The 26,077-nt window shown below is 38.7% G+C and overlaps 1 protein-coding gene across 10 annotated transcripts in view; it reads left to right on the forward strand.

The window, feature by feature from the left end:
- Positions 1-17,644, forward strand: part of SPECC1L (sperm antigen with calponin homology and coiled-coil domains 1 like) — a 113,925-nt gene extending 96,281 nt beyond the window's left edge. For all 10 annotated transcript variants that reach the window (XM_048821107.2, XM_048821104.2, XM_075120248.1 and 7 more), the window contains 3 exons: positions 3,501-3,617; positions 6,312-6,371; positions 9,890-17,644. In XM_048821107.2, the coding sequence (XP_048677064.1) occupies positions 3,501-3,617; positions 6,312-6,371; positions 9,890-9,979 (267 nt within the window). In that variant the 3' untranslated portion in view covers positions 9,980-17,644. The remainder of the gene's footprint in view (positions 1-3,500; positions 3,618-6,311; positions 6,372-9,889) is intronic.
- The last annotated feature ends 8,433 nt before the right edge of the window (positions 17,645-26,077 follow it).

Raw genomic sequence — 26,077 nt, forward strand, 5'->3', positions numbered from 1 at the left:
TGTAATTGGTTGCTAAGAGACTCACTGGTTAACTAGAAATTCAAGAATACGTCATTCAGTGGTCTGGTTAAGTGAGGTATCCACAATGGTATTAATGGGGAAAAATGACACCCTGCAGGAAAAGGTGGGGGAGGGGCGAGGAATAGAGGCATAGGTTCTTACACGAAGCATCTGCATTTTTTAATTCTTTGATTGTAAGTAACTTTTGTCTCCTCTTTGTATTGTACTTGTTTTTCTCAACAGTTGCCTCCTAGACTTCACAAAAGGTGTGATATGACCATTCTTTGGCTAAGTCCAGGGTTAAAGAATTTTTAAAGCCATGTAACAGTTTGTCCGGCATGTGTGCCAACGGCCCTTTTTTTGTTATAACTTGGTTTGGTGACCACCCTCACCCCGAAAAAAACATGGCCCTTCGGGAGAGGTTTGAAGGATATTTATGTATGTCTGGTCAGTCTTCTCTATTGCATTGTCTCTGTAGTTATGGGATGGGCACCTTTAGGGACTTTTATCAATTTTAAATGAATTATGGTAGCCAAACGTGGTTGTTTTGGGAGGGTGGACAGGACTTAACTTTGCTCTCTGCTGACTGTTTTGGGGAAAAAATTAACATAAAGTAAACAGAACCACCAAGGGATATACAAGGGACTTTCACACAGAGGTTAGAAGACCTTGACTTTGCAGATGACATCAGCTAGCTATCCTATACTCACAGATACTTGCAAGCCAAAATAAATGATCTCCAGGTCTGTGCACAATTAGTACAGTTGAAAATCAACAGTGAGAAAACTGAAATCGTGAGAATCAACACACAAGAAGCACCAATAACACTTTCTGGAACTGAAATAGAAGAGGTCTGATATTTCACGTAACTTGGCAGCATTGTAAATGCAACAGATGGAACAGATGAAAACATTAAAGCCAGACTAGTGAAAGCCAGACACCCATTTGTAACAATAAAGCTAATCTGGAGAAACAGAAATCTTGCCCTCCAAATTAAACTTTGAATATTTAATACCATTGTAAACTTGGTCTTACTGGATGATGCTGAAACTTGGGAGACTTATTAAGACTTTGCTGTCTAAACTCCAATTTTTCATAAACCGCTGACTTAGACAAATCTTCAATATCAGATGGCCAGAAAAAAATCATAAACGAAGAATTCTGGAGGAGGACAAAACAGAAACTGATAGGACAGGAATGAAAATGGAGGTGACTAGAACATACATGGAGGAAAGACCCAAAGAACATAACAAGACAGATATTATACTGGAACCCCCAGAGCAAGAGACAACAAGGGTAACATGGAAATGAACAATAGAAGCAGAATAGAAAGCTATCAAAAGGACATTGGAAGAAGCCAAGACTGCAGCAGGATACTGGCAAAGATGAAAGGCAGCAGTGGGAGTCCTTATGTTCTGGCCTAAGAGAGAGAGAATTCATTTTAAAGCTAGGCTATTTACAAGCATTTTGATGAGGAGAGCCCCTCCCTGTAGCTTCATCTGTGTTCTCTGCATAAATGTGATGGGGAAGGTGAGTCCCAGGGAGTGCCTGTAACACGGGGAGTTGGGGGTTTGCGGGGCAGCAGGTCTCATAGAGCAGCTTAGAATAAATAGATGGCAAGGAATTTGTATTAGCTTTGACTGTGAGCTGTTTTGAATTTTGGTGCTGTCTGTTGTATAAAATTTGCTCAGTTCTTTTTTGCTGAAATTGAAAGGACCCCTTCTTCCCTAATTCAAGTAGCGTTTAGCTAGTTTTGACATCTCCTGAAAATAACCTGAATCAAATTAATTCAGTTGGTTTCCAGCTTCCTGGTGGTTTGAGGGGCAAGGAGGGAGAGCTTTTTTTCCATTCTGTGTCTTGAGGAAGCTGAGACTATGTAAAGAACATATTCCCACAGCACTGAGGGGTTCAAACAAAGCTATTTCCGTTTGGAAGCAGGCTGCTGGATTGCAAAGCAAGGCACAGGCTACTGCCTGCAGGCATTGTGAGTCCAAGCACGTACACTTACATCACCATAGTTTGAACTTGCATTTCGTGAAGTTTGTATAAAAAGAGCTGACACTGGGTAGGAAATGAAGATTCAGGGGGTCAGTGGGGCACAGAGTAGCAGCATTTGTTACTTTCCATTTGTAATCCAAAATCTTCATTGGCTTGATAAGACACTGAGTCGCATGATTTAAGTTGCATTGTCTTTAGTTTTTATCCTGTTTGGTATTGTACATTCTTTTCTGATTGAGATTAAACAAGAGGGAGTGATTAGAATTAGCCTTTTGTGAAGAGGTGTGATTGGTATTACTGTTGTGAGGGAAAAGGTTGATTTATCTGCTGTTTCTTGGATTCTGTGACTGCAGATTGTTTCTGTTTTAGTGCAACATCAAATATAAAGCAATAGCAGAGCTGTCTAGTCCAGTTAAGGGAGGGGTTCACTTGGCATATAGAAGTTTACATTTCCCCATACAGATCTCAAATGATAGGTCAGTAGATGCAGTTTTTAACTGGTTCTTAAATAAAAGAATCTAAACTCACTGCCATCCATTTGGGTGGCAGTAACCTCTTTACCATTATTTTCCTGACAGCAGCCAAGTGCACAGTGATTTAGAAAGCTCACTCAGGCATCTTGTTCCTAACTTCCTTTGGCAGAGGCCATAGACTCTTTTCAACAACTTTGTGTACAAACTCTTGTGGAATAAAGGGAATTGTTTAACTGTTCCACTTAGCTCCTGATTGGGACAGAAAGATTTGTGGTGTGTGGGATGGCAGAGTGAAGAAATAAGGATTTTACTTCTATATCTTACTCAAGGAACTGGTTCCCTGCCATATTTCATGTCTGGGTATTCCAGTGGCTCATCTTTCAACAGGAATTAGTTGAAATAGAAGAGGTCTGATATTTCACGTAACTTGGCAGCATTGTAAATTATACAAGGGTTTGTATAATGTTTTGCATCAGCTACCTAATGAAAATTATCACCTTATTTGGAAAGAAAATATCTGTATTCATTGATTGATCCTTTTGCGTAATTAGTAATACAGTAGAATATGAGAAAATCTGATCTTCCCATGCTTTGAAAACACATCATAGCAGCTTGGCATATTTTTGGAGTTTCAAAACCAGGCCAGACGTATGTATCTATAATTTGTTTCTGCTTGTGTCTTAACATGTTCTTCACTGAAACATTACTGTCTAAAAGGAACACAAAAGCATTTGCTAACGTGTGTCATGTATCTTTTGTGGATAGTAAGGCAAATTAAGTTCCAGAACTAATCTGCCTTTCCTGTGCTGGTCTATTTGTCACCCTCAGTAGTGTTGGATTCTGGTCTCTGACCATTTCAGCACTGAAGTTGAAAGAGTTTTCGTTGCATCTCCGTTTCTAAAGTGCTTTGGCATTCTTTTGGTAAAAGGTACAACACAAGTAATAATTTTCTAATCACTTAGGTCAAATTCTAAAGCAGTATTAAATGGTAATCTACTATCATTTATAGACTCTTTTTTTCCCTTAAAGAATATTGACATCACAAACTTCAGCAGCAGTTGGAATGATGGGTTGGCCTTCTGTGCAGTCCTCCATACTTACCTCCCAGCTCACATTCCGTATCAAGAACTGAACAGCCAGGACAAGGTACAGTATTATAATATCCAGTTTAGCCTATGTTAACTGAAAATATAGTTAAGCTTAAAAAAAAAAAACTTAAGACAGATTAAAAAAAATACATAGAATGGATGGGCATGCAACGGTAGAGAAACAAAATTGGGATTACTTGTTGCATTAAAATTGTAAATGGGAGCATGACTATATTACTTAAATTAGTTAAGCGTGGTTATAAAATTAAGACCTATCAATTATTTGAGGCCATTGGACAAATGAGAACTTTGGGACAAAGTTAAGAAGACTTCAATGAGCGAACATAAATTTTAAGAAGAACAGGAGTACTTGTGGCACCTTAGACTAACAAATTTATTAGAGCATAAGCTTTTGTGGGTTACAGCCCACTTCGTCGGATGCATAGAATGGAACATATAGTAAGATAGATATGTATATAATCTTACTGTATGTTCCATTCTATGCATATGTTCTATGTATACACACATACAGATAAGTTGGAAGTTACCATACAAACTGTGAGAGGCTAATGAGTTAAGATGAGCTATTATCAGCAGGATTTAAGGGTGGCAATTTTGCAACCGAAAAGCTTCAAAAACAGACTCCAACTAGAAACTGCTGAGCTTGAATTAATATGCAAACTAGAACCATTAACTTGGGTTTGAATAGAGACTGGGAGTGGCTGAGTCATTACACATATTGAATCTATTTCCTTAAGTTAAGTTCCTCACGCCTTCTTGTCAACTGTCTAAATGGGCCATCTTGATTATCACTACAAAAGTTTTTTTCTCCTGCTGAGAATAGCTCATCTTAACTCATTAGCCTCTCACAGTTTGTATGGCAACTTCCAACTTAACTGTATGTATATATAATATCTTACTATATGTTCCATTCTATGCATTCGATGAAGTGGGCTGTAGCTCACAAAAGCTTATGCTCTAATAAATTTGTTAGTTTGTAAGGTGCCACAAGTACGCCTGTTCTTTTTGCGGATACAGACTAACATGGCTGATACTCTGAAACCCATAAATTTTAACGTGAGGAGATAACAAACAGTGGGTGGAAAGGGCTTTCAGTTGAGGTGATAGCATTCAGTAGTCTTTAACCAAAATGTTCCCTGTTGTTTAATGTTAAAGGTCTGAAATTCAGCAACTTGTGTGCTTTGGAGTAGTTTATTCCCTTTTTTTGGGTGATAGGATGTTTTTTTGTTGAACATGCTTCCATCCCATATTGTTCAGGGTGTCTATTGCTTTCCTCCAGAGCAAAATTTAAAATCAGTGTTTTAGAGGAAAAAAAGTTAAAGATAAATTGGGAAAAAGAATAATCTCAAATTTTTTCCAATGTGTTGTAATTCGTACCCACAGAGACATCTTCCAGAGATGCATTGTTAATAATCTCCGTGACAAATGCAAAAAAAAATTCTTAACAGATGCAGATAATTTATTACTTTTGCCATTTTTATAGACAATTAAATAATTTTTCACCTTAATGAATCACCTGATTCTTATTGTTCAGTCCATTGGTATATATTAAATAATTGTTTCTTAATATCTTATGTTTTCCTTTTTTCTCTTTAAATATCCTCTTTACAGCCCTCTGTTTCTTCTAAGACTTAATGCTGCAGCTTTTTACTTGTGTAGAGCTATATTTTATTTGAAATTCAATTTAATCTTTATCATGTATCCATATTGATATTAAAGTTATATCTGGTTTTACATAAACACTAAGACTGGTAAGAGCTAAGAGAAGAATCCTCCATGAGCTGCATTGGACATTGGTATAAAGATTTATTTCATATGGTATCTGTTACTACTCTAAGGAGTGCTATAGGATTACCTAGAATAGATTAATAAAGGTATATATTTCTCCTGAGTGCATCTCCACCACCTCTATAAAAGTGGCTACAAGTACCTCTTATTGATTACCATTGCCAGGCTATTGTACTTTTATCAAATGAAGTTTTAAAAGTTATATTTACCTCTTATTTGAACAATTCCTCTAATGGTTGAAGTTTAGAATCTTATTAAACTTACTATTTCTCAAACTTTGCTCAGTATTCACTTATTCTCCTTATTTGATAACATTTAATTTAAAATGCAATCCCTTATAGCTGCATCTTTCTTATACAAACAGATGTAAAAACATATCCCTCTCCAGAATTAACAAAATTCTTTCCCTACTTATTTGATACTTTGGCTTTTGTGGGGGTTTTTTTTTTTTTTTTAATTTTATCTGTGGCAAATTAAAGTCCTCAGTTATCACTGTCCTAGCATTGTTGAAAAATCTTTACCCCAATCCAGCAGGTAGTAAATACTTCCTACAGACATTCATGTATCCCTAGTACAGAATGATGCCTGTGACACATCTTTATAAATAGAAAAGGAGTACTTGTGGCACCTTAGAGACTAACCAATTTATTTGAGCATAAGCTTTCGTGAGCCACAGCTCACTTCATCGAAGCTGTAGCTCACAAAAGTTTATTCTCAAATAAATTGGTTAGTCTCTAAGGTGCCACAAGCACTCCTTTTCTTTTTGTGAATACAGACTAACACGGCTGCTACTCTGAAATCTATCTTTATAAATGTGATTTCGTTATAAACTCTAGCTGAAGTCAATACAGGGTTTTATTAGAAATGTTTTCAAGCAGCAAGTCCGTTAAATTTTAAGTAGTTTCCCTTCTGTTTTCATATAAATGTTGCATTACATTTACAGAGAAGAAACTTCACTCTGGCCTTTCAGGCAGCTGAAAGTGTTGGCATCAAATCCACTCTGGTAAGTGTTAAGTTAAATGGATAATGTCCTGTTTATTAAATGTCTTTTATACCTTGCACAATGAACCTCTGTGACAGAAAGATTACTGTTTTTGGGCCTGAAGCAATATAATGAGGACAGTTAATTTGCCCCAGAGTGATTTGTAAAATGGTTGTATATTTTGTATGAAGCCTGCTTTTCCATGTAGACATTACTGTTCTCCTGAATTTTTCTGTTTTTCTTGGCTTCTTCCTTGACAGGGCAGGTATTTTGTCTTGTGACAAATTGTAGCATATAAAGAAACCATTAATATTCAAAACAATACAGCCAAGCTAAAATAGAGTACAGGTGAACTGCTCACAGATACTCTGGCCTGGGAAGTCTGCAGGGCAGACATACTAGGCTTCTTACACAGCCTAGTATTTGTCTGTGCTGGTGGCTTAAGGAACTATGGGTACAACCTACATTCTAGATTTGGGTTTACATTTCAAATTGTTTGAATTTAGTAGAATTCTGAAGGTGCAAATCAAACCCTTGAAAGTTGTTTTTTTCAATAAAGTAGGAAGGTCATGATTTCTGTGGTCCATCTGTTAGACCAGCAAATGGTCCAAACTATTGTTGGATAGAGGGGCTTTCTTTGTCTTCATAATCAAGCACTGGCAACATTAATAGAAAATTTGATACTAGGTCTGTAATGAATTAAGTTTAACTGTGAAACTGTTTCTCTAACAATAGTTAAGAGGCTTTGTAATTCCTACAAGAAGAAATTCCTGAGCAGAGTTGAAAAGAATTACTAATTGTCATTATGAAAATAATTATCAGAAGAGGAAGACTTTTCTGAAGCCATTGAATTGGAAGAAACCCAAGCCCTGGTAGATGTCTCCAGCAATTCAGCTAGAATTGCCAGGAGCAGAAAAAGAATTTAAATAACTCATTAGGACTTGTGTAACTGGGATTCTAGCAAAGCTGCCATTGAGTTAGCGATTCACAATGCTATATAGTCAGACATTTAAAAATAGCACTTTCCTTGATCCTTATCAAAACCTCTGACCAGCCATTGTATTTGTTCACAATGGAGATGCAACTACTGAGAATTTTTAAATACCTCAGAAGTTAGTGGTTTTGAAATGTGAAGATTTTTACCAAATGCAGATATAAAAATAGACTATTGAGAGCAGCTGTAGAAATGCCAGCATGCAGTTAGCTACAGTAAAATGGCACTGTGATGTTCCCCTCTGGTGTTGTCTGGACCAGTGATCTGCTAGGCCACTCCAGTCCTTGACTCTGGGAGCCAGCCTTACCCTGATCTGCTGTGAGATCCCCTGTTCAAGAACCCCCTGCACAGCCTCTGGCATGTAAGCTGCTCCCTGCTACTTGCAAGCTAATGACACTAGCCAATATGTCTGGTCCCAGAAACAGCCATAGGAACCTCCGTCTTACAGTGTCCAGTTATGCCCACTGGATGCTGCAAGCTTATATAAATTCATCAATTTAACAAAGAAATTGATATGTACCAGGCTTGTAATCCCAAGGGGAGCCTCTGACACACTTCAAACCAAACACACTGCTTCAGATAGAATAAACAAACAAATTTATTAACTATAAAGATAGATCTTAAGTGATTATAAGTCAAAGCATAACAAGTCAGATTTGGTCAAATGAAATAAAAGCAAAATGCATTCTAAGCTGATCTTAATACTTTCAATGTCCTTAACTTAAATGCTTCTCACTGCTGGCTGGTTGCCCTTCAGCCAAGCTCTCCTCTTTGTTCAGCGTTTCAGTCGCTTGGTGGTGTCTGTAGATGTAGGTGTGAGAGAGAGAGCATGGCAAAATGTCTCTCCCTTTTATAATGTCCTTTCTTCCCTCTGGGCTTTGCCCCCCCCCCCCATTTCAGGGTCAGGTGAGCATTACCTCATTGCAGTCCCAAACTGCCCAAAGGAAGGGGGTGACTCCCTCCAGGGTCTAACAGATTCTTTTGTTGCTGCCTAAGCCAGTGTCCATTGTTCCTGTGAGGCTGGGCTGGGTTTGTCCCATCCATGCCCTGCTGAGGTGTGAACTACCTCTCTGTTCTTGGAGCGTTTTTGCACGGGCTTGCTTTAAGCCATGAGGATACATTTTCAGCCTCATAACTATATACATCAAAATATAATGTATAACTTTACTATAACATTACTGTAACAATTATTATAACATCACTATAACAGCCATGCTCAGTGCATCATGAGCCTTCCGAAGACACCCAACATAACCAACTTTGCATTGGATACCACACAATCATTTTATAAGGATGAACATGGGAGTGTAGGGTGTCCCCCCGAGGTACAGAGTGTCACAGGCAGTTTCCTCTCCCTTGACATTACAGTACATAACGGTACTAGAAAGTGTACTTTACAAGATACCTGGAACTGGCTGACCAAAAACTATCTTAAAATGTAATCCCTACACATGCAGACACTTTCATAGGCTCAGGTACATCCAAACTGAATTAAATTTTATAAGAGGAAATTGTATCTTTCAAAGGGAAAGTTTGTTAGCAGTATATGCAGCATACACTGTGTGTTTTGTGTGGCAAATGGTCATTGTGTCTACAAATGTTAATGAGGGTAACATTAGGGAAAATTATTTCAGTTGTTCCTTGAACAGGGTGTTTTGACTACTCACAGCTCCTTTCATAAAGTGAACTCTAACACAATAATTGCTATTTCTGTTTGAACTCTATTAATAATCCCTTCCTTTGCGTACAGGTTCCATGCGTAGATTGTGGAGCAAGATATATCCATCTTACTTGTTTGTAAATCTGTTTACGCACTTATGGTGCAATATAAATAATTAGAATAGTTTGAGATCAGTTCATAGCTTTGTGAGGTAGGAATTAACTCCTCACGTTTTGCCTCTCCTTCAGATTACATATTTTACTAGATTTGGTAATGCTCATTTTTCCTAGTTAAACATCTACCTTGGAAATCACTATACCAGTGGTGGGCAACCTGACAGGCTGCATGCAGGCCGCAGATTGCCCACCACTGCACTATACTGTTGTAAAGTGACGCTTGACAGTACCAAGTAAAAAGGTTGACCGTTAGAGAGCAAGTTTGTGCCAGGACATTTGTTACAAAGCTAGACCTTGATCCTGCTATTGAAAGTGCATGTGCGGTTGCAGATATCTGCATGCGTGCCATTAACTGCAGCATTGGGGTTCTAGTGTTTCAAAACTGAACTGTTTTTATTGTTTGCAGTATTAAATGAGAAGAAACCTGAGGTATACTCTGATATTGGACTCATGAACTGCAGGTCACAAAGTTAATGTTGCTTTTCAATGAGATGGTAGCCCTTTGCAGATGGCGCAGAAATAACTGTTTTAAACTTTTAAGTCGTGAAGTACCTTTCACCATCTGAACTTTGCAAATGACATGCTGAGCAAAATGGAGATCTTTCCCTAAGCTTTTCTCAGAGTGGGAGCTTTACAGCTTTGATGAGCACTGCTTTGACATGAACTTGCAAGGTGGTAATTAATAATTTTGATCTTCTTTTTGTGACAGGACATCAATGAAATGGTGCGAACTGAGCGTCCAGACTGGCAGAATGTCATGCTGTATGTTACAGCAATTTACAAATACTTTGAAACCTGAAACCTTGTTAATCCAAAAGATTTGCAGGGTGGAATCATCACTACCTGCCAGACAGAAACATGACTGAAATGCTAATCCCAGATTCATTAAAATCTGGCAACATTCATGTCCCCCAACCGTCAGTGACGCTATCATGGATTGTCTCAAACTGCTTCAGCCAACAAACCTTGTAACACAGGTTAGAAGCAAGAACTTGTTACCAGTGTACTAGGCATATCCCATGGTATTGAGTTATCCAAATTAATTACGTAGCCTAATAAAACTGGCCTTCTAGGAACTGCCTTTACATCCAGACTTCTTGAAGTTTTCGTATTTCCATAAGAGAGACTGAGGTGTATAATGCTGTAGCATATACAGGATTGAATGTACAGCTAGAACTATGAGAAGGAAAAGGATGAAACAGCATCATAATCAATTTTCTCTACTATCAGAAACCACAGTGTCTGGGTGAATATTCTACCCTTATATACACTGCACCCCAATACAGTAAAAATCTTAATAGTAACTGAAGTTACTGTCTTCATTATTTTTCCTCCTCTAATGTGCACAATATTCAAGGGAAAGGAGCTTTTATTCTGTCAGGCTTACTTGACGAAAAGTGCTCTCAACACCTGGACAAATCTGGCGCAGAAGAACTCTTCAGTGTAAAGCTCTGTTTAAGCCTACCTCTGTCACACAGTAACGTGGCTTCCAACTTTATCTAATGGATTATAAGGACTAGCACATACAATTCCTGGCTTGAAGAGTATACTGTATTTACAAGGAGTTATATTTCATATAATTTTCTGTGCTTCCATTATAACTAATGAGATTAATCAAGAATTTATCCTTGTAGAACTTGTCTCTATCCCCTTCTTCCTTTGCCTGCATAGCACACATAGAAATGCCGATCTTTCCTTTCCAGCAATACAAGCATACAGTGTCTCTGATTTCAATGGTGGAATTATGCCAGTGGGATTTCTCCCTCTACAGAGAAGATAATTGTCAGTAATGGGATGTCCAGCTTTGCAGTGTTCCATGTACACTTTTCTTTGGATCTTGCAGATACTGGTCTAACTAAAAGAAAGCAAAACATGCTATGAAGAGAACTGTAGTGGAATTAATTTTTATGTAATCCTGTTCCAATCTGGAATATTGTATCACAAAGACTAATGCTCCTGAGGAAAGAATGAAAAGCTTTGGTCTGCTCAGATTGTATTCTCCTAAAATGCACCTCCGTTCATGTGGCAAAACTCTCTAGGCAAAAGAGTTCAAGCAAGTGCCTTAAATATCCTTGAGTTGGTAGACCCTGGAGCTCCAGGGCACTGTGCAAAACATTAGGAACTCAGAAGGATTTCTAGTGGCAAACTGACGTGTGTTGTTAAAATGATTTTTGTAATCCTGTACTTGTCATACCAAGAGGAGGCCTTCACCCTACCATTGTGTTCCTGCCTCTTACTTCCCTACATAGATAGCAACAGTTAAGCCACAGGAAAGAGCCTCTCTCTAATGTTGAGCTGAAGCTTTCATTTGATGACCACCTTTATAAATACACTTAACCTACCAACAGCCCTGTTAGAAACAATGATTCTGTTATTCCTATTGTGTGCCTATAACTCTTATGGACAGTTTGAATGAATAGATGTTAACAACTCAGTGAATGCAACTGTGCTTGGCAACTATTAGTGCTATCAGGAATGGAAAAAACACTGATTCAAATTAAAACTATATAGCCAGTCAGAATAGCTAGAGCCCTGAAGAATGTAACCAATCTGAAGAGGGGGCATTTCAGCATGCCTCTGGCATTTAAACAGACCTCGCACCTCTTAACTCCTATATTATAAAGCTCAACTAACTCTTAAATTCTGATCAGTGTCTGTAGTGGAAGGAATAAAACAAATGTCTTTAGTGATGGGGGAAGGGTTTATTAAATGTCTGGTAAATAACCATTTAGTCCAAAGAGAGGACACTTGGAGAAGTTTCCAGAGAAGCTGTTTCTGGTGACTACTTCCTCTCAGATTGGGAGGCTAATGTTAGGCAAGTAGCTAAAAATTCTCAGGCTGTGAGTAAACAGGCTTGAAGATCCTCGGCAACCAAGAGAAAACGGTTGCAGAAGAGACTTCAAATAAAAATATCTTCATAAGAGTTGAATAGAAAGAAGTGGGAAATGTACACTATCACTTTCACAAACTGCTGAAATCCCATTTCTGCACTTTTATGCTATGGGAGGCTGTTTTCTTTTCCTTATGAATTTAAGTTGTCTATTTACAGTTGCATCATTTTATTTATTACATTAAGATTGAAAAAAAATTCTAATTAAAAAGATAGCACTCCTCACTCTAAATTCACTAGTAACCTATTTCTTTAACATAGTTTGAGCCAAGGGCTAATTTTAGCTATTTTTCTGCAAAGTGGTGTCTGAACTTTACTTGCTTGGAAATCTCTGTTGTTAATTGTAATAATATTGATCATGTAAACATCCATAAAAAGGGAACTCCAGTTTTTCAACTATATCCAGTTAGGCAACATGATAGAAGCATTAAGAATCTGCAGAGATGGACGTTTTAAAATAATAAACATAGACCTTCATTAGAAATGAAGAAATCTACAGATTGCTTCTTGGTGCGATCTGTAGATCTGTCTGTTTTGGTGGGTTTTGTTTTTGTTTGTTTGGGGGTTGGTTTTGGGGTTTTTTTTGTTTGTTTGTTTGTTTGGTCTGAAGTTATACTTGGTGTTGATGGTACACAGGAATTGGAGTTACATCTGGAAAGAGGCATGTGGCTCCATAAAGAAATTTCCGAGACACACATCTGAGCCTTTACAAATAGAATACTGTGCTTCTGACATAATGAAAGGATATTCAAGAAAGGGATGGAAGAAATAAAACAAACTGAACCCTGGTACACAGTAACAGAATGTTCAGAAAGGCGGAAACAACAAATCTCTCCTTTTGCTCATTGGAAGAATGACTTTTGTAACCTTTCTGGATAGAAATAATACTCTTCAGTATGGTTCCAACTCATACTTCACCCTGAAAGGGCCAGTTCGGTTACACATTGTAGAGTGCAAGCTTTGTGCTGTTTGACTTGATATTTTTGTTCTGTTTAATGTACTTAAAATGCCAAACAATATATGGTAGATTTATTTTTATTGCATTTTAGTATGTGCCTTGCAAATGCCTGTGTTTTAGTAGTCTGTGTTATTCATGTCCATCTCTGTAAGAGGTGCACATAACCAAAACAGCTTGGACGTCTTTATGCAGTTTTGGCTCTGTTGCTGTCTGGATAATGTTAAGTGAAACACATTCCATTGAATGTAAAGATGTCAGTATCCAGTCAGGTGTGTGTCAGATTTGTTTAATATTCATGGTACATCAGCGGCGAACTGAATGAACAGTTGAAGCTTTTTCTTTACCTTCAGTTAGCATCAAAGGAGGAATAACTTATTTTTTAATATTCAGACAGACGGTCTCCAGAGTTCTTTGATGTCCAGAGTAACAATAAAAAGGTGATGTGAACCTTTGGAATCGATGAGACGCAACTGATTGGGTTTTCAGGTATTTCGTATGTTTAACTGAAAACACTTATCCATTAGTTTTAGCCATGTAACTCAATGGACCTCATAATGACCTTTCACTACAGCAATACCTGCTAGAAATTCTAAGCAAAAGCCTCTAATTGAAACTGCAGCCATGGAGAGGCAACCCAGAATGTTGTATTAATAATTACATGATATCCTGGTTAAAGAATAAAATGTCACTCTTTGCCTTATTTATATTAAACATTATTTCTGCCAATTATAAATTGCATTTATCAGAGAGTGATAGATGTCTCCAGTTTAATAATATGTTGTCCCTACCTTTCTGTGCTCTTGAAAAGTCAACCAGTCTGCCTTGAGAGGTCTCTAACTTTGCCAGGGCAATGAAACCAAATTCAGCTGTTACACTGGTGTAAATCCATATGAACACCACTGACTTCAGTAGTTACTCCTGTTTTACACATATGAACAGAGCAGAATTTTGCCCACTAAATCTAATATGATGATGCGCGCAAAACTGTGGTTTAAATCGTTATAAAGATGTGCCTCAGGAGTTGTCAAAGTGACAGCAAAATCTCTATGGTGTTTCATATTTGTTCCCTGTCAATGACCTCAACATCAAATCTCATCTGCCCCCGCCCCACCACCCATTCTACCTCTGATGTTATCAACCATTCCAGGTAATAAAGAACCTGGTAGTGACAGCAGTTTTGTTGTTCATATGAAAGGTAGAACAGAATATTTTATTCTTGCATCTCTAGTTTCTGTGCAATTCTGACAAAGGTATGAAATTTTTGGCCCATAACTCTGCTTTAAATTAACAAATAGGAGCGTATGCTTTTTCAAGATTTTGTTTTACCAGCTGTGTTCTACTCATGGTTGTCTTAAGAGCCCTACTTGCCTGTCCATTGACAAGCTGACATCCCTTTCACAGCTTGCTCCAAGAATGTCAAAACCGTAGTCCTTTTCTGCCCTGATTCAAGACACAGCCCCAAGAAGGCTACCTGTGGAAAAGGGCATTATCGTCGTCATATCTGCACAAATTGCTTGTCCCCAAGTTTTTATGATCTTCCGGACTTGACGTGATCAATGATTTTTACCTTTGACTCTTATTTTTATTTCATGTCCCTCCAAACCACATTGTTGGCTACTGCTACAGTGCCTTGCCTGAGCAGAATGGCCAAGGCATGAATCCCTGTGAAAGTGGACACCAACCTGCATTTTAAAGTCATTGTCATCTCTGTGCCCCAGAGTTGACACCGTTCATTGTGCTTCCACTTGCCTGTATACGTTGATTGGCCAAATATAAGTCAGATCATTTCAGCTCTTCAGTTGACACCTATTTCCCCCTCACATCAAGAAATGTCGTACATAGAGCTTACATCTCACTGTAATGCTTGTCTGGTGCTTTTGCATTAAAATCCTTAACTCTCCAATAAATGAAAATAGTGTTAGACATTTCTAATTTAATGGCCCCAACTAAAAATGTGGATTTAATACTGACTGTGCCCCTAGAGTAGTTTTTCTGCTCGTTTCTCAGGGAGAGTTCCTATGCTCAAAGAATGAGTTGCTTGCTGCAGTAGAACGGGTTGTGAACTGCAGTGTTTAATTTAAAATAAAATCTGTTGTTGGAGTTCAGTTGGGTTTACTGGACAGTTCTAAGAATTTGTTCAGCTCTGTCTGCTCTTAATTTCTGTAATAACTAGGTCAGCGTTGAGTACATTTGGTAACTGTCAAAAGGTCAGCGTGCTAGGGTCTGGGAACATTTGACTAGTTCATTATGGTGTCTAAGTTGTTTAAAAGATCTTTTTTATATGTAATTTTGTATAAAGGGCTTGGCCATTAAGCAGAATATTGAAGTGGGTCTCTTATTTCTTGTGTATTCCATGCTTGCCAGCTTTTACAGTGGCAAGATCTTCAACTGTCTCGGCTTGACAGGATTACTCTCCTGGTCTCTGAATTAATTATATGTAATTCTTTTCCTTCCATAAGAAATTGTTTGCCTACACCTAAACTTGAATAATACTTAGCTACAGAAGCCGGATGCTTCTGCATTTTTCTCCCATTTAAAGTGGTTTATTTTTCACTTGAGAGGTTCCTGACCCTAATTGATACAGGGCTGTATCTGCTGTTGAGTTGCACGCAGATTTCCTAGCGACTTCAGTGAGAGTTCAGCGTGCAGAACGATAGACAAGTCGCTTACAGAATATTTTGTGGCACCACAATCATCCCCATTTTCAGAGGTTTGCAGTGTTGCCAAAATCACTCAATCTAGGCTGAAACTTGGTATATAAGCTCTCACCGGGGGAGTATCCTTCTGTTTAATAGTATTTTTGAAGAAATAGTTTGTATTTGGTATAGGAACTAAAGGAAATGTCATGGGTTTAGAATCGCTGTGCTTTTCTAATGCTTTTGAATTTTAAACTGAGAATTTTGCATATAGTGCTAGAATATGAACTGGATTTCTTGGAGGGAAAAGATTTAAAAATGACTCGCTGTGACTCCACTGTGAATAAGCAACATGTTATGTTACGTGCATTTCCTCTTTCCAGTGAATAATATGTATAGTTTTCCTCGTATGCACTTCGTGTGTGTGTTTGGTAGCTAGAATGGCACAACAAACAGTTATTGGTGCAAAAGAGCCCTAACAGTCTGTGTTATACACAGGTCATGAACCAAGATTTTAAAGGGTAGACTGTATTGGCAACAAAGGAACAGTTAACGTTTGCTCAAAACTCCACTTCACAAAATCTCTCTCTCGCTCTCTCTCTGCTTCACTTCTTTCAGCTAAATATGTATTTACAGTTATGGTGAATTTCAGGAAATGGGGGACATATGCATGACGACATACCCAAGTAACTTATACATGTAAAAATTACATAGTGTTTCATGAGTGTTTCGAAAATATTTTTAAATGTGTATCATTAAATATTCAGTTTGTTACAATCTATTCTTACTAGTTTAATGTAGATTTGCTTTTAAAACCTGCACCTCTTCCATGTTTCATCTGCTAAAGTTTGCTTGAACAAAAAAAGCCTTAGTTTTCCTATTGGTTAATACAAATGAAAAGTATGAGACTGCTAACTGGGATATGGAGCATTTCCCCTCTAGATTGCCAGTTCAAATCCAGCTTGGGCCAGTAATGACTGTCTGAAGGTTGTTTGGTCAACATGAAATGAATCTGTGATCCAGTTAATAGCGGGCAGGTGTCAACATCAGGAAATCAGAGTGACACTAATTGGCACCACCCAAAGGGATGGATACTGAACTATCTTCTGGCCCTTAGAAGTGGTACCTTCAATTCCAGTTTGAGATAACTGGCAGAATAGTGTGGGAAGCTTGTCCTATCCCCACCCACTCCAGCCCATGTTGAGAAAGAATAAAAGAATTTTATTGCCATCTCCTTCAGTCTGGCATCACAAGCATTGTATTTGCTTACAAAGTGGCCCACAACTTTGATAATGACACCACTGCTTGGAATATTATCAGTTGGCATAACTGCTCTAGAGAGAATTGGAATGTTCCATAGCTTTTAAGAATCATGAAAACAGAAAACTGATTTTAAAAAGACCTTTCCATACGTTCTTCCTAAGTTTTATTTATTTCTGTGTGCATTTGAAACATGACAGATCACCCTAGCAGTGATTGGGTTGAGTGAGGGTAGCAGTTCTAGTTCTATGCAAAAAGCACTTTCCCTTCTTTCTTAAACCACACATTCTATTGTTACAACTGAAAAGGCTTCAAGAAATGTCTGAGCTTTAAGTGTATAGTTGTGTCACAGATTTGACCTTACAGTCTGAGTGGGGAAAAAATAGTATCTTTTCTCAGCTTCCCTTCCAGTTGGATCTGAGACTTGGAAGCAGAGGAGGAATCCAAAATGTGTTTCAATTAGACTGCAGCCTGGTTCCAGTTTGAAAGGCAAAAATCAGTAATCGTTGGGACTTCCAAGGCTGGCAATCCTATTTTAAATTAAAGCCCTTGGAGGAACAGTGTGTTTTTTAGTTTTGCAAGTTCCACTAAGGATCTGGGCATTTGCTTTATACAAAACAATGTATTCTGTGTTTGTATTTAGTATATATGCCTTCGATTTGCCAATGTTACCATGTTTTCTTCTTAAGTTTGTGAAATAAAGTTTTACAGATATTAAAATGTGTACTGTATTGACTGAGATGGGCCGTACTACAAACTCAGATCCAGTTAGCTTTTCGTACCATTCCGTCACCATTACTGACTTTCAGGAGCAATATTTAGAAGGGGTAGTTTACAGTCGTGTGTGTGGCATATATGTAATGCATGGGAGGTGTAACTAATTCCTGATTTCTGTATGTGGATTTCTCAGAATTTTAGCACTAGCAGCACAACTTAAAGCATCTGTCCTAACGGGTTTATGTACTATAGTAATGGGTATCCTTAGATATTATGATAAAAGTGGGTACTTGATGTATTGTCTTCACATTGGATTGTTCTGGTCTTGAATATTCAATTGATAGAGAAGGGAATTGCTGTTTTTTCTTGTTATAGGCTATTGCTATTATCCATTCCTACTTTTGCTGTGATCCTCTCCTCCCTAAAGGGGATTAGTGTGAAGATGGGATTATCTCAGGATAGCTGCACAGGAGAAGAAGCAGTGCTTTACACAAACAAGATGAGTGAGGTAATATCTTCTATTGGACCCATTTCTGTTGGCGAGAGAGACAAGCTTTCGAACTTACACAGAGCTCTTCTTCAGCCTGTCTCACCAACAGAAATGGGTTCAATAGAAGATATTGCCTGCTCCACCTTGTCTCTCTAATATCCTGGGACCAACCAGGCTACAAAAACACTGTATTGTTTTACAGATTTTGCTATAGAGGAGTGTCATTGCACAGCTGTATGCAAAAATTACAATAACTAAAGATTGAAATTTATAAAATTGGTTGGGCAAAAAAAAATTTTTAAGGGATGCTGTTGAGTCTGGGGCTAATTAAGTGTGGTCAGTGCTTGGATAACCTGGTGATAAGGTATATTAGAAACGGATGTTAGCTACTCTGCCACGAAAACCGAACACGTAGCTAAATGTGATATGGAGAAGTGCAGCCTGGAGTGTATAATATGTTTAAGATGGATTAAAACAGAAATCGGTTCACTTCTCCAAGTCCCCAAATTTGCTTTTTTTTAGAGAGAGGTAAAATTGGTTCCCTGCGCGGGTTGAGTGACCACGGTCCTGCATTTTTTTGTTGCACTATAAGCATTCTTTTCTCTAGGCTTAAATTTTCAAAGCGGATCTGAGCTCCGCTTTTTTAGGATTGGCTTGTTCTGTTACTAAAAGCTTATACTGTAGAGCACCAAAAGGACACAACCAGTTCTGCTGGGTCCTGTACAAACATAGATGACAATTCCGGTCCCTAAGATCTTCCAGGTTACAGGACAAAATAGGTGAATGAGATAAATAAGCAGACTAGGATGGGGGCCGTTCAGTAGCAGTGACCACAAGATCAGTTGTTTAAATGACGCTCGTGTTCACTACCACATAAATGCAGGAACCAATTTTTTAATTTACTACTGTAAACGGATGGTCATTGTGAAGGAGGCAAACAAGGAGAACTATATTTGGCCTCTTTCATACTAGCTCATAACTGAGTTGTGAATGCTGTTTTATCTGAAACATATAAACAGCTGAAATCTGGCTCAATTATTCCAAGGTTTGTGGGTGCTGGGATTTAGGACTTTGGTTGGGCCCATCTTTACTGCAAATGTGGTTCCCAAATTCTGTATAGACCAATATAGGTGGATATTTGGAGTCCCATCTGATTCCCATTGAAGTTAGAGGAAAGGCTGGCTCAGGGCTTGTCTACACTACCGCTTAAGTCGATGTAACGTGCGTCACGCAGGGTTGTGAAAAAACACACCCCTGAGTGACATAAGTTGCATCGACTTAGTGCAATGTAGACTCCACTTTATGTCGGTGGGAGATGCTCTCCTGCCAACAAAGCTCCCTCCTCTCATTGAGGTGGGGTAATTACGTTGATAGGAGGCTCTCTCCTGGCGACGTAACATGTCTTCACCAGCTGCGTTGCAGTGGCGCTGATGGAGCACAATAGTGAAGACAAGCCCTCAGTGAGTCGGAGCGGGCCCCTAGTGGGTGCTTTCTAACTGTCCCACAATTCATAAATATGCTTTTGTTATTTCTCAGTAATATTACTCACAGCAAGCGCATCTTGCCTCAGTTTTACTGTAATAGTGGCTGTCGCTGAACTTGTAAGTGGAGCGAGTTTGGAAAAAAAACTCCAATGTGGACAATGTCAATATCATTTTTCAGTTTTCAAAATAGAATGGCTCTTCACAATTTTTCACACCTTTTTTGTTTTCAGAATAAGACTGCGTAGACTGTCGGTCCTTCATCAGTTGAGACTGAGCCAATCACAACACGTCTTCCAATCTTCTCTCCCTCTGGCCATCCTTCGCCATGCTTGTCCATATCCCACAGAATAAGAAATTTAGAAAAAACGTAAATGGGCTTTTTAAAAAAAAAAAATTCAAAACCATCACACAACAAAACTGATCAGTCAAAAGTTCATAATGCAAAGTCCCAAAGGGATGTGGCTTGGCTGCCACCTGGATCGATCTGTGGCCTAGGTCCTTATGCGGCGGGGAGTGGGTCTACTTGTATATTCAATTAATGTCCATTTGTGGCCATCTTCAGTCACAAGTTACATAAATAACAAAAAAAGGGAAGAAAGATGGAGCAGGGCTAAAAATGTAAACTTTGTTTTGACAGGGCAGTTTAGTTTCATGTTGGGATTAAATCGTAAATTTTATTTTAAAAAAATCTATTGAAAAATCAAAGCAAGAAGTAAAATGTTGGAAAGATTTTTTGACAGCTTGTTGCAAACTTTAGGTCAAATCTTTTTCAAAATAAACTTTTCATTCAAAAAATTTTAACCAGGCCTACTTGTCTTTTCACTAGTACATTGTTATAAAAATTAATAATGCTAACAATAATAAATACCCCTGTGCACAAGATTATCTTGGGCTGACTAAATTGTGAGGGCACACTTCCTGTCATTGTCTTGGGTATCGGTTTGTATTTCTCGAACAATAGAAAATCATAACTAAGTACCAATCTGTATGTAACTTCTCAAACAGCCACATCTGCAGGCTTACGTATTTTGGGGAAGGGGGGAAGAGGGGGAAGCTGAGGAAAGGAACACAAACATGCCTCCATGAACTTTAAAAATGTCATAGGAGCCAAATCTGAATGAAGGGCTATGTAATTGATGAAATGGACGTCCTTAAAGCTCTTCAATTTTTTTTAAACCAGGGATCAGTAGCACAATATATTAATATCAACTTGGACATGAATTCCTGTTTTACGTCAGAAGTAAGATGTTTGACTGTCTCAGCCTGTTCCCTTGTAGACGTTTATCAACATAACAAAACCAGCATACACTGTGGCATAGTTGGAGGGCCAGGACAGAAATAGCAGGTTGACTGTACATCTGGATTGAGGTATGTTGATACAGTGGTGTAGGGAAAACTTGCACGTTACATGCCGATCCTTTGCCTAGCTCCAGCCAGTGTTTCAATTCTTTCCTTTGAGCATATTAGATAAAATAAGTGATTTAAATATAGTTTTGTTCCTGAACAAAGATCTTGAGGGTTCCTGTCCAAGATGAAGACAGGGCAAGCTTTCATTATTTAAAAGTCTCTAAACATTTCAGTATTTTTATTTATTTTAAAACCGTTTTAATTTCAATTCACTTAAGCAATTGTGATGCTAGGGTGAAGTACTATTGAAAAATCTTACCACGAATGCCAGGTGAAAGATCTGCAGTAAGAAAAGAAGAAAAAAAAATCTTAAGAAATTTCAACAATACTTTTCTCTGTTATATTTTTGGGTGGGAAATTATTTTAGTGGTGGTGGGAATTAAGTTTTGTGATTAGATTAGGATTTTTATGTAGGAACCAATTTAACAGAGCTTTCTACTAAATCCTTATTAAAGGAGGAGCTCTCAACTAAATCTTGATCAAAGGCACAGATGGTTTAATGTATTACATTGTATATGTCCTGGGCACTGATCTGACCAGTCACTCTACGAATAGGGAATCCTTGCAGGATCGTTTATTATGAAAACTGACTTTCTTCCCTGGGTAGAAAGGTTTATTCCCAACACTTCCTTGCAATTGCATTGTAACTTAGTCGAGCCTTTTGTAGCTCTCTCCCCAGTGCTCTGCTTAATTTCTGTTTCCAACAGTATCTTCATGTAGGCCCAGCATATGATTTCTGCCTGGTTTCACAATTCTGTTCCCCACATCTTAAACTGATTTTTATTCTGGCTTTTTTCTCCAGTCCAAAGTGGAATATGATACAAAATTTTTCCTTGAATTAGACTGTGAAAGGAAGTGGCCATGTCTGGAGGGCTCTTAAACTGTCCATGTAAACTAGTGTTTGCTGTGTGAACCATATACTAAAAAGGGGAACTCCACTGATTTATAATATCAGTGCCCGTGCTTCTTAAAGATCAGAAGAGTGTTTAGTACCAGTTGAATGGCTTTGTTTTCCTCATTTCTTTTCTCACAAATGAATTCATTCTAAAACTTACCCAAAGATGTCCTTGCTTATAAAAGTCCCTGGTTTCCATCCAGACTTCCAAAAACAAAGATAAAGAGCAACTTGATGCCACGAGTCTAGTCCAAGTTAATAAAGTTTTTATTTGCTCTTATACCTTCAGTTGCCATCCTTATCACTATGGTTTAATTCAGTTCTGTTTATAGAATTTAATTTCTGCGTATGAAATAGATTTTTTTTAAATGGTCTCCATCTTATTTTTCTGAAATCTTATTTCCTTCTATCTGCAGGGCGTCCGATCGTCAGAGGCCTCCTTAAGCTCCTTACAAAACTAAAATTAATCAAACCAGTGGAGTGTATATCTAGAATGCTAGATTTTTGTACTGAATAGATATTGCGGGGAAATATCTGTGTGCCTGTAAAGTGCTGTGGATAGCTCATTCCCCTGTCTTTTAAGCCTCCTTTTTGCAAGTAATTTTAGGGTCTCTTGACACCAGAATACTGAAAGTTAAGCCTTCTAAAATGAAAAACCCTTGAGTCCTGGGAGTCTGGAGACAGCTTCACAAGGCTGTTGACAAGATCATATTTTTCAAAAATAAATAACCTGCAGTGCACTAAAACTTTTTCAAGTACAGTATTAAGTTGCTCTGTATGCGCTTATGGCACCTAATCCAATCCCACTGAAGTCTTCCCATTGACTTCAGTGGGCACTGGATCAGGCCTTTCAGAGGTGAAGAATACAGCATATTCCCTTAGATGAAATTTGTTTTTACCATGTGACAGGGCACTCACTTCTTGAATGGCTCCTAGCAGCTGGGTGTGCTATTGCAATCTTTTTCCTACTCCTGGCTCCCCCCTATAGGTTTTTGACCTTGCTAGGTGGTTTTTCAGTGGCTCAGCCCTCCAGCCAGGTGTCTCAGTAAAAAAAAATGAATGAACCTCTTCTGGGGTTAAAGAGCTCAACAAATTGTCTGCCCTCACCAGGGTATTCATCCCTCTCTGAGCCCTATAAATTCAGCCTTTAGAATCATAGAATCATAGAATATCAGGGTTGGAAGGGACCCCAGAAGGTCATCTAGTCCAACCCCCTGCTCAAAGCAGGACCAATTCCCAGTTAAATCTTTAGCTTGCGCTTCCCAAAGAGCCTTGTCCCCTTTTCAGGGCTTAGACTCCTTTGCCAGTGGAGGAACCCGCCCACCCAATGGTTCTGGTTCCAGCCCAGGGATCCTATCCACAGCAGCCACACACTCCCTCCTTGAATTAATTGCTGCTGTTTTCCCTGGGTGTCTTACTGCCTGCTCCCTTCCCTCTTACCTCTTACCTTAGGGTTACACTTCTCAGGTGCTCTCTCCCCCAGTAAATGCAGCTAGTCAAGCTCCTTTGGCCAGGGAGGAGAACCCTTTTCCACCTCTCTGGTCCCAGCCAGGAGCTGACCTGCTCAGGCCCTGCAGCTCGTTTTAGCTGAGCCAGCTGGGGTCTCATTTCCTAGAGAGGTTTCATGGAAATAGCCAGACTTGGAGGACCAACCTTCGTTGCTCCTTTCTGGGATGGGTGTAGTAGGACTTCAGGGCCTCCTACAGGGGGCCACAAAGAGCCAGACACATCCCACTACATTCTACTGTAGGATCTCATTCTGAGAAGTACTGAGTACCCACAGCTCCAGTTAAGCCAAAGTTGTTGGGTCCAGAGAGTTTCTGAAAATCAAGCTTTGTTCTTTTATTGGAAATGGTGAAAGTGGAGTCACAGACTCAGGCCAGAAAACAAAACACATTGGGGGTGGTCTGAGACAGTGTTGTTGCTGGCAAGGGGTGATATGTTGGAACGAGCTGCCCAGACGCTAAAACTTTATGAGCTAATAAAATTCCATCATCTCACATCAATGTTCCCAGTATTTGGAAACCACAGTTATCCCTAGTGGGATAAGGGGGTCAATAGTTAAGATGGGTGGTTTTGTTTTCTCTTCTGTATCTACAAATTTGTGTTGCCAAGCTCCAGTCAGAATGTTGAACTTATCCTGGTTAATAAGTGATGCCCTCTCATTGCTCTTGAAAACAAAATGGAAATTGAGTGAAAAAAATCATCTGATCCTTGCTAACATCATCCTGCTGGGGCACTGCAACTTCAACAGCTGTATTATTGTGCAAAGGTGAATTCTGTGTACTGTGAGAGCACGAGTAATTATTGCTCCATGACATGCATATGGTAATTCATGCTTCAAACTAGTTTTCTATTAATAGTACACAAACAGCACCTAAACTTACTGTGGAACAACATCTTTCCATTTTACTACATGCCAGAGAGCAGTAGGAAATATTAAGTAAAAAAAAAAAAAAGTGAAGAAACCTTAACAGACATGGGATTTTCAGGAATGCCTAAGTGATTTAGGAGCTTTAGAAAATCATCTCCCCAATGCCTAGCCATGATGTATAGAGTCGAATAGATACAGTGAGGTGGCTCAGTGTTTGGGAATTCTTGTTTGAGAACATCTGCAACAATTGTCTGATGTCTTCCTTGATCCTGGTTTACACTCTGTTTGTGATAGATTATGTAAATACTATGTAATCTTTTATTCTAGACTTAAATGGGTTCTATGAATGCCAAGTCTTTAGACTTAGGCAGTTTCCTTTGGGTGGTTTGTCGCTAAAGCCATGTTGTGCAACACAAGAGTCTATGTTAAGCACTCCTCCAAGCATTTTGTATATGTAACTTTATTTAAGGACCTGCTTCTTATTTGATGGTCTAACTTAAGTTTTAAACAGTTGACCCAACATTACTTACAAGTATTTAATGTTCAAATCCTGAATATCAGAAAGAGAAAAGAGCAAAAGCATGCATCTTCTAACTTTTATTCCAGTATATTTTAAAATGAGGCTTTCTCCTGGTTGATGGGAAGTGAGAGGAAAGGTCCTTGCCACAGAGGATTTAAGGGACTCCCCAGGCATACTTACAGGGGTGAGTGATGGGGGACACATTGGGAAGTACAATGAAGAAGCAGTAACAGACTGGGGTATATCTTGAAGGATAGCGTAACACAAGCCTAAAAAAAGAAATGCAGGAGGGGGCGGGACAAAAAGCAGAATATGTTTGTGCAGGGGAGCCAGTAGAAGTTGGGGAGAAATGCAGGGGAGGTCCAGGGGCATCTCTGTAAGTGAGGGCAGTGGGAGCTTACTGGTGGGGGTCATTGCAGGTGGAGTGGCAATGGACAGAAGAGTGCAGTAAGTTTCAAAAGATTGATTAAAAACTTTTAAGAGATTTTACCTTCCCTTTGGAAGAATGAGTAAATTTCTTGTTATAAGACTACCTTCCCCCAGACTTCCCCAAAACCAAACCAATCCACCTGAAATTTCACATCTCATCCTAGGGTAGAATTTTTGTGGAGAATTTTTGCCAAATATCCTCCTAAATTCATTATGCGATGAGGTTTTTTAATGATCTGTGTCATTCATGTTCCAAATATTTTCCTGTCACTTTCTTAGCTCATCGTATCTCTGAAACAAAATTCACTGCTCCTGTCATGCTTAACAAAAGTGCCTTTCACTGCTTTTTGAGGCAGTTCAGGAAGCAATTATTTATACAAAACCCCATTTTGATAGCTACATATCAAACACCGATAAGTGCATTTAAAATATGCGTATTATACACACTTCCAGTGTGTGCATTATACATGCATCCACTTGATGCATTTCCATAGATGGGCATGGCTTGGATGTGGTCCATCACGATGCAGGAAGATCCAGTTTGGGTAGAGAATGAAAAGAAGAGCCACATGTTGGAGAAGATATCTGATGAAAGGAGCAAGAAAACTGGAAAGAAATTTAGTCCATTCCTGCATGGCTTGTAAGGTTTACAGCATCTTCTGTCACAAAGGAACTCTAAAACACCCTGGTCCTATCTCTGATACAGCATGATTACAGTGAGAAGCTTGTTTTGGTCACTGAGGTATATTAGATTCCAGACTGTAACGGAATTCTAAACTCTATTATATTGTTCAGCCATGAAGAAGGGGACACAGCAGACTGAACCATCCTGAACTT

This window comes from Caretta caretta, chromosome 15 (assembly GCF_965140235.1).
Source record: "Caretta caretta isolate rCarCar2 chromosome 15, rCarCar1.hap1, whole genome shotgun sequence".
In the NCBI taxonomy this organism is placed as follows: domain Eukaryota; kingdom Metazoa; phylum Chordata; order Testudines; family Cheloniidae; genus Caretta; species Caretta caretta.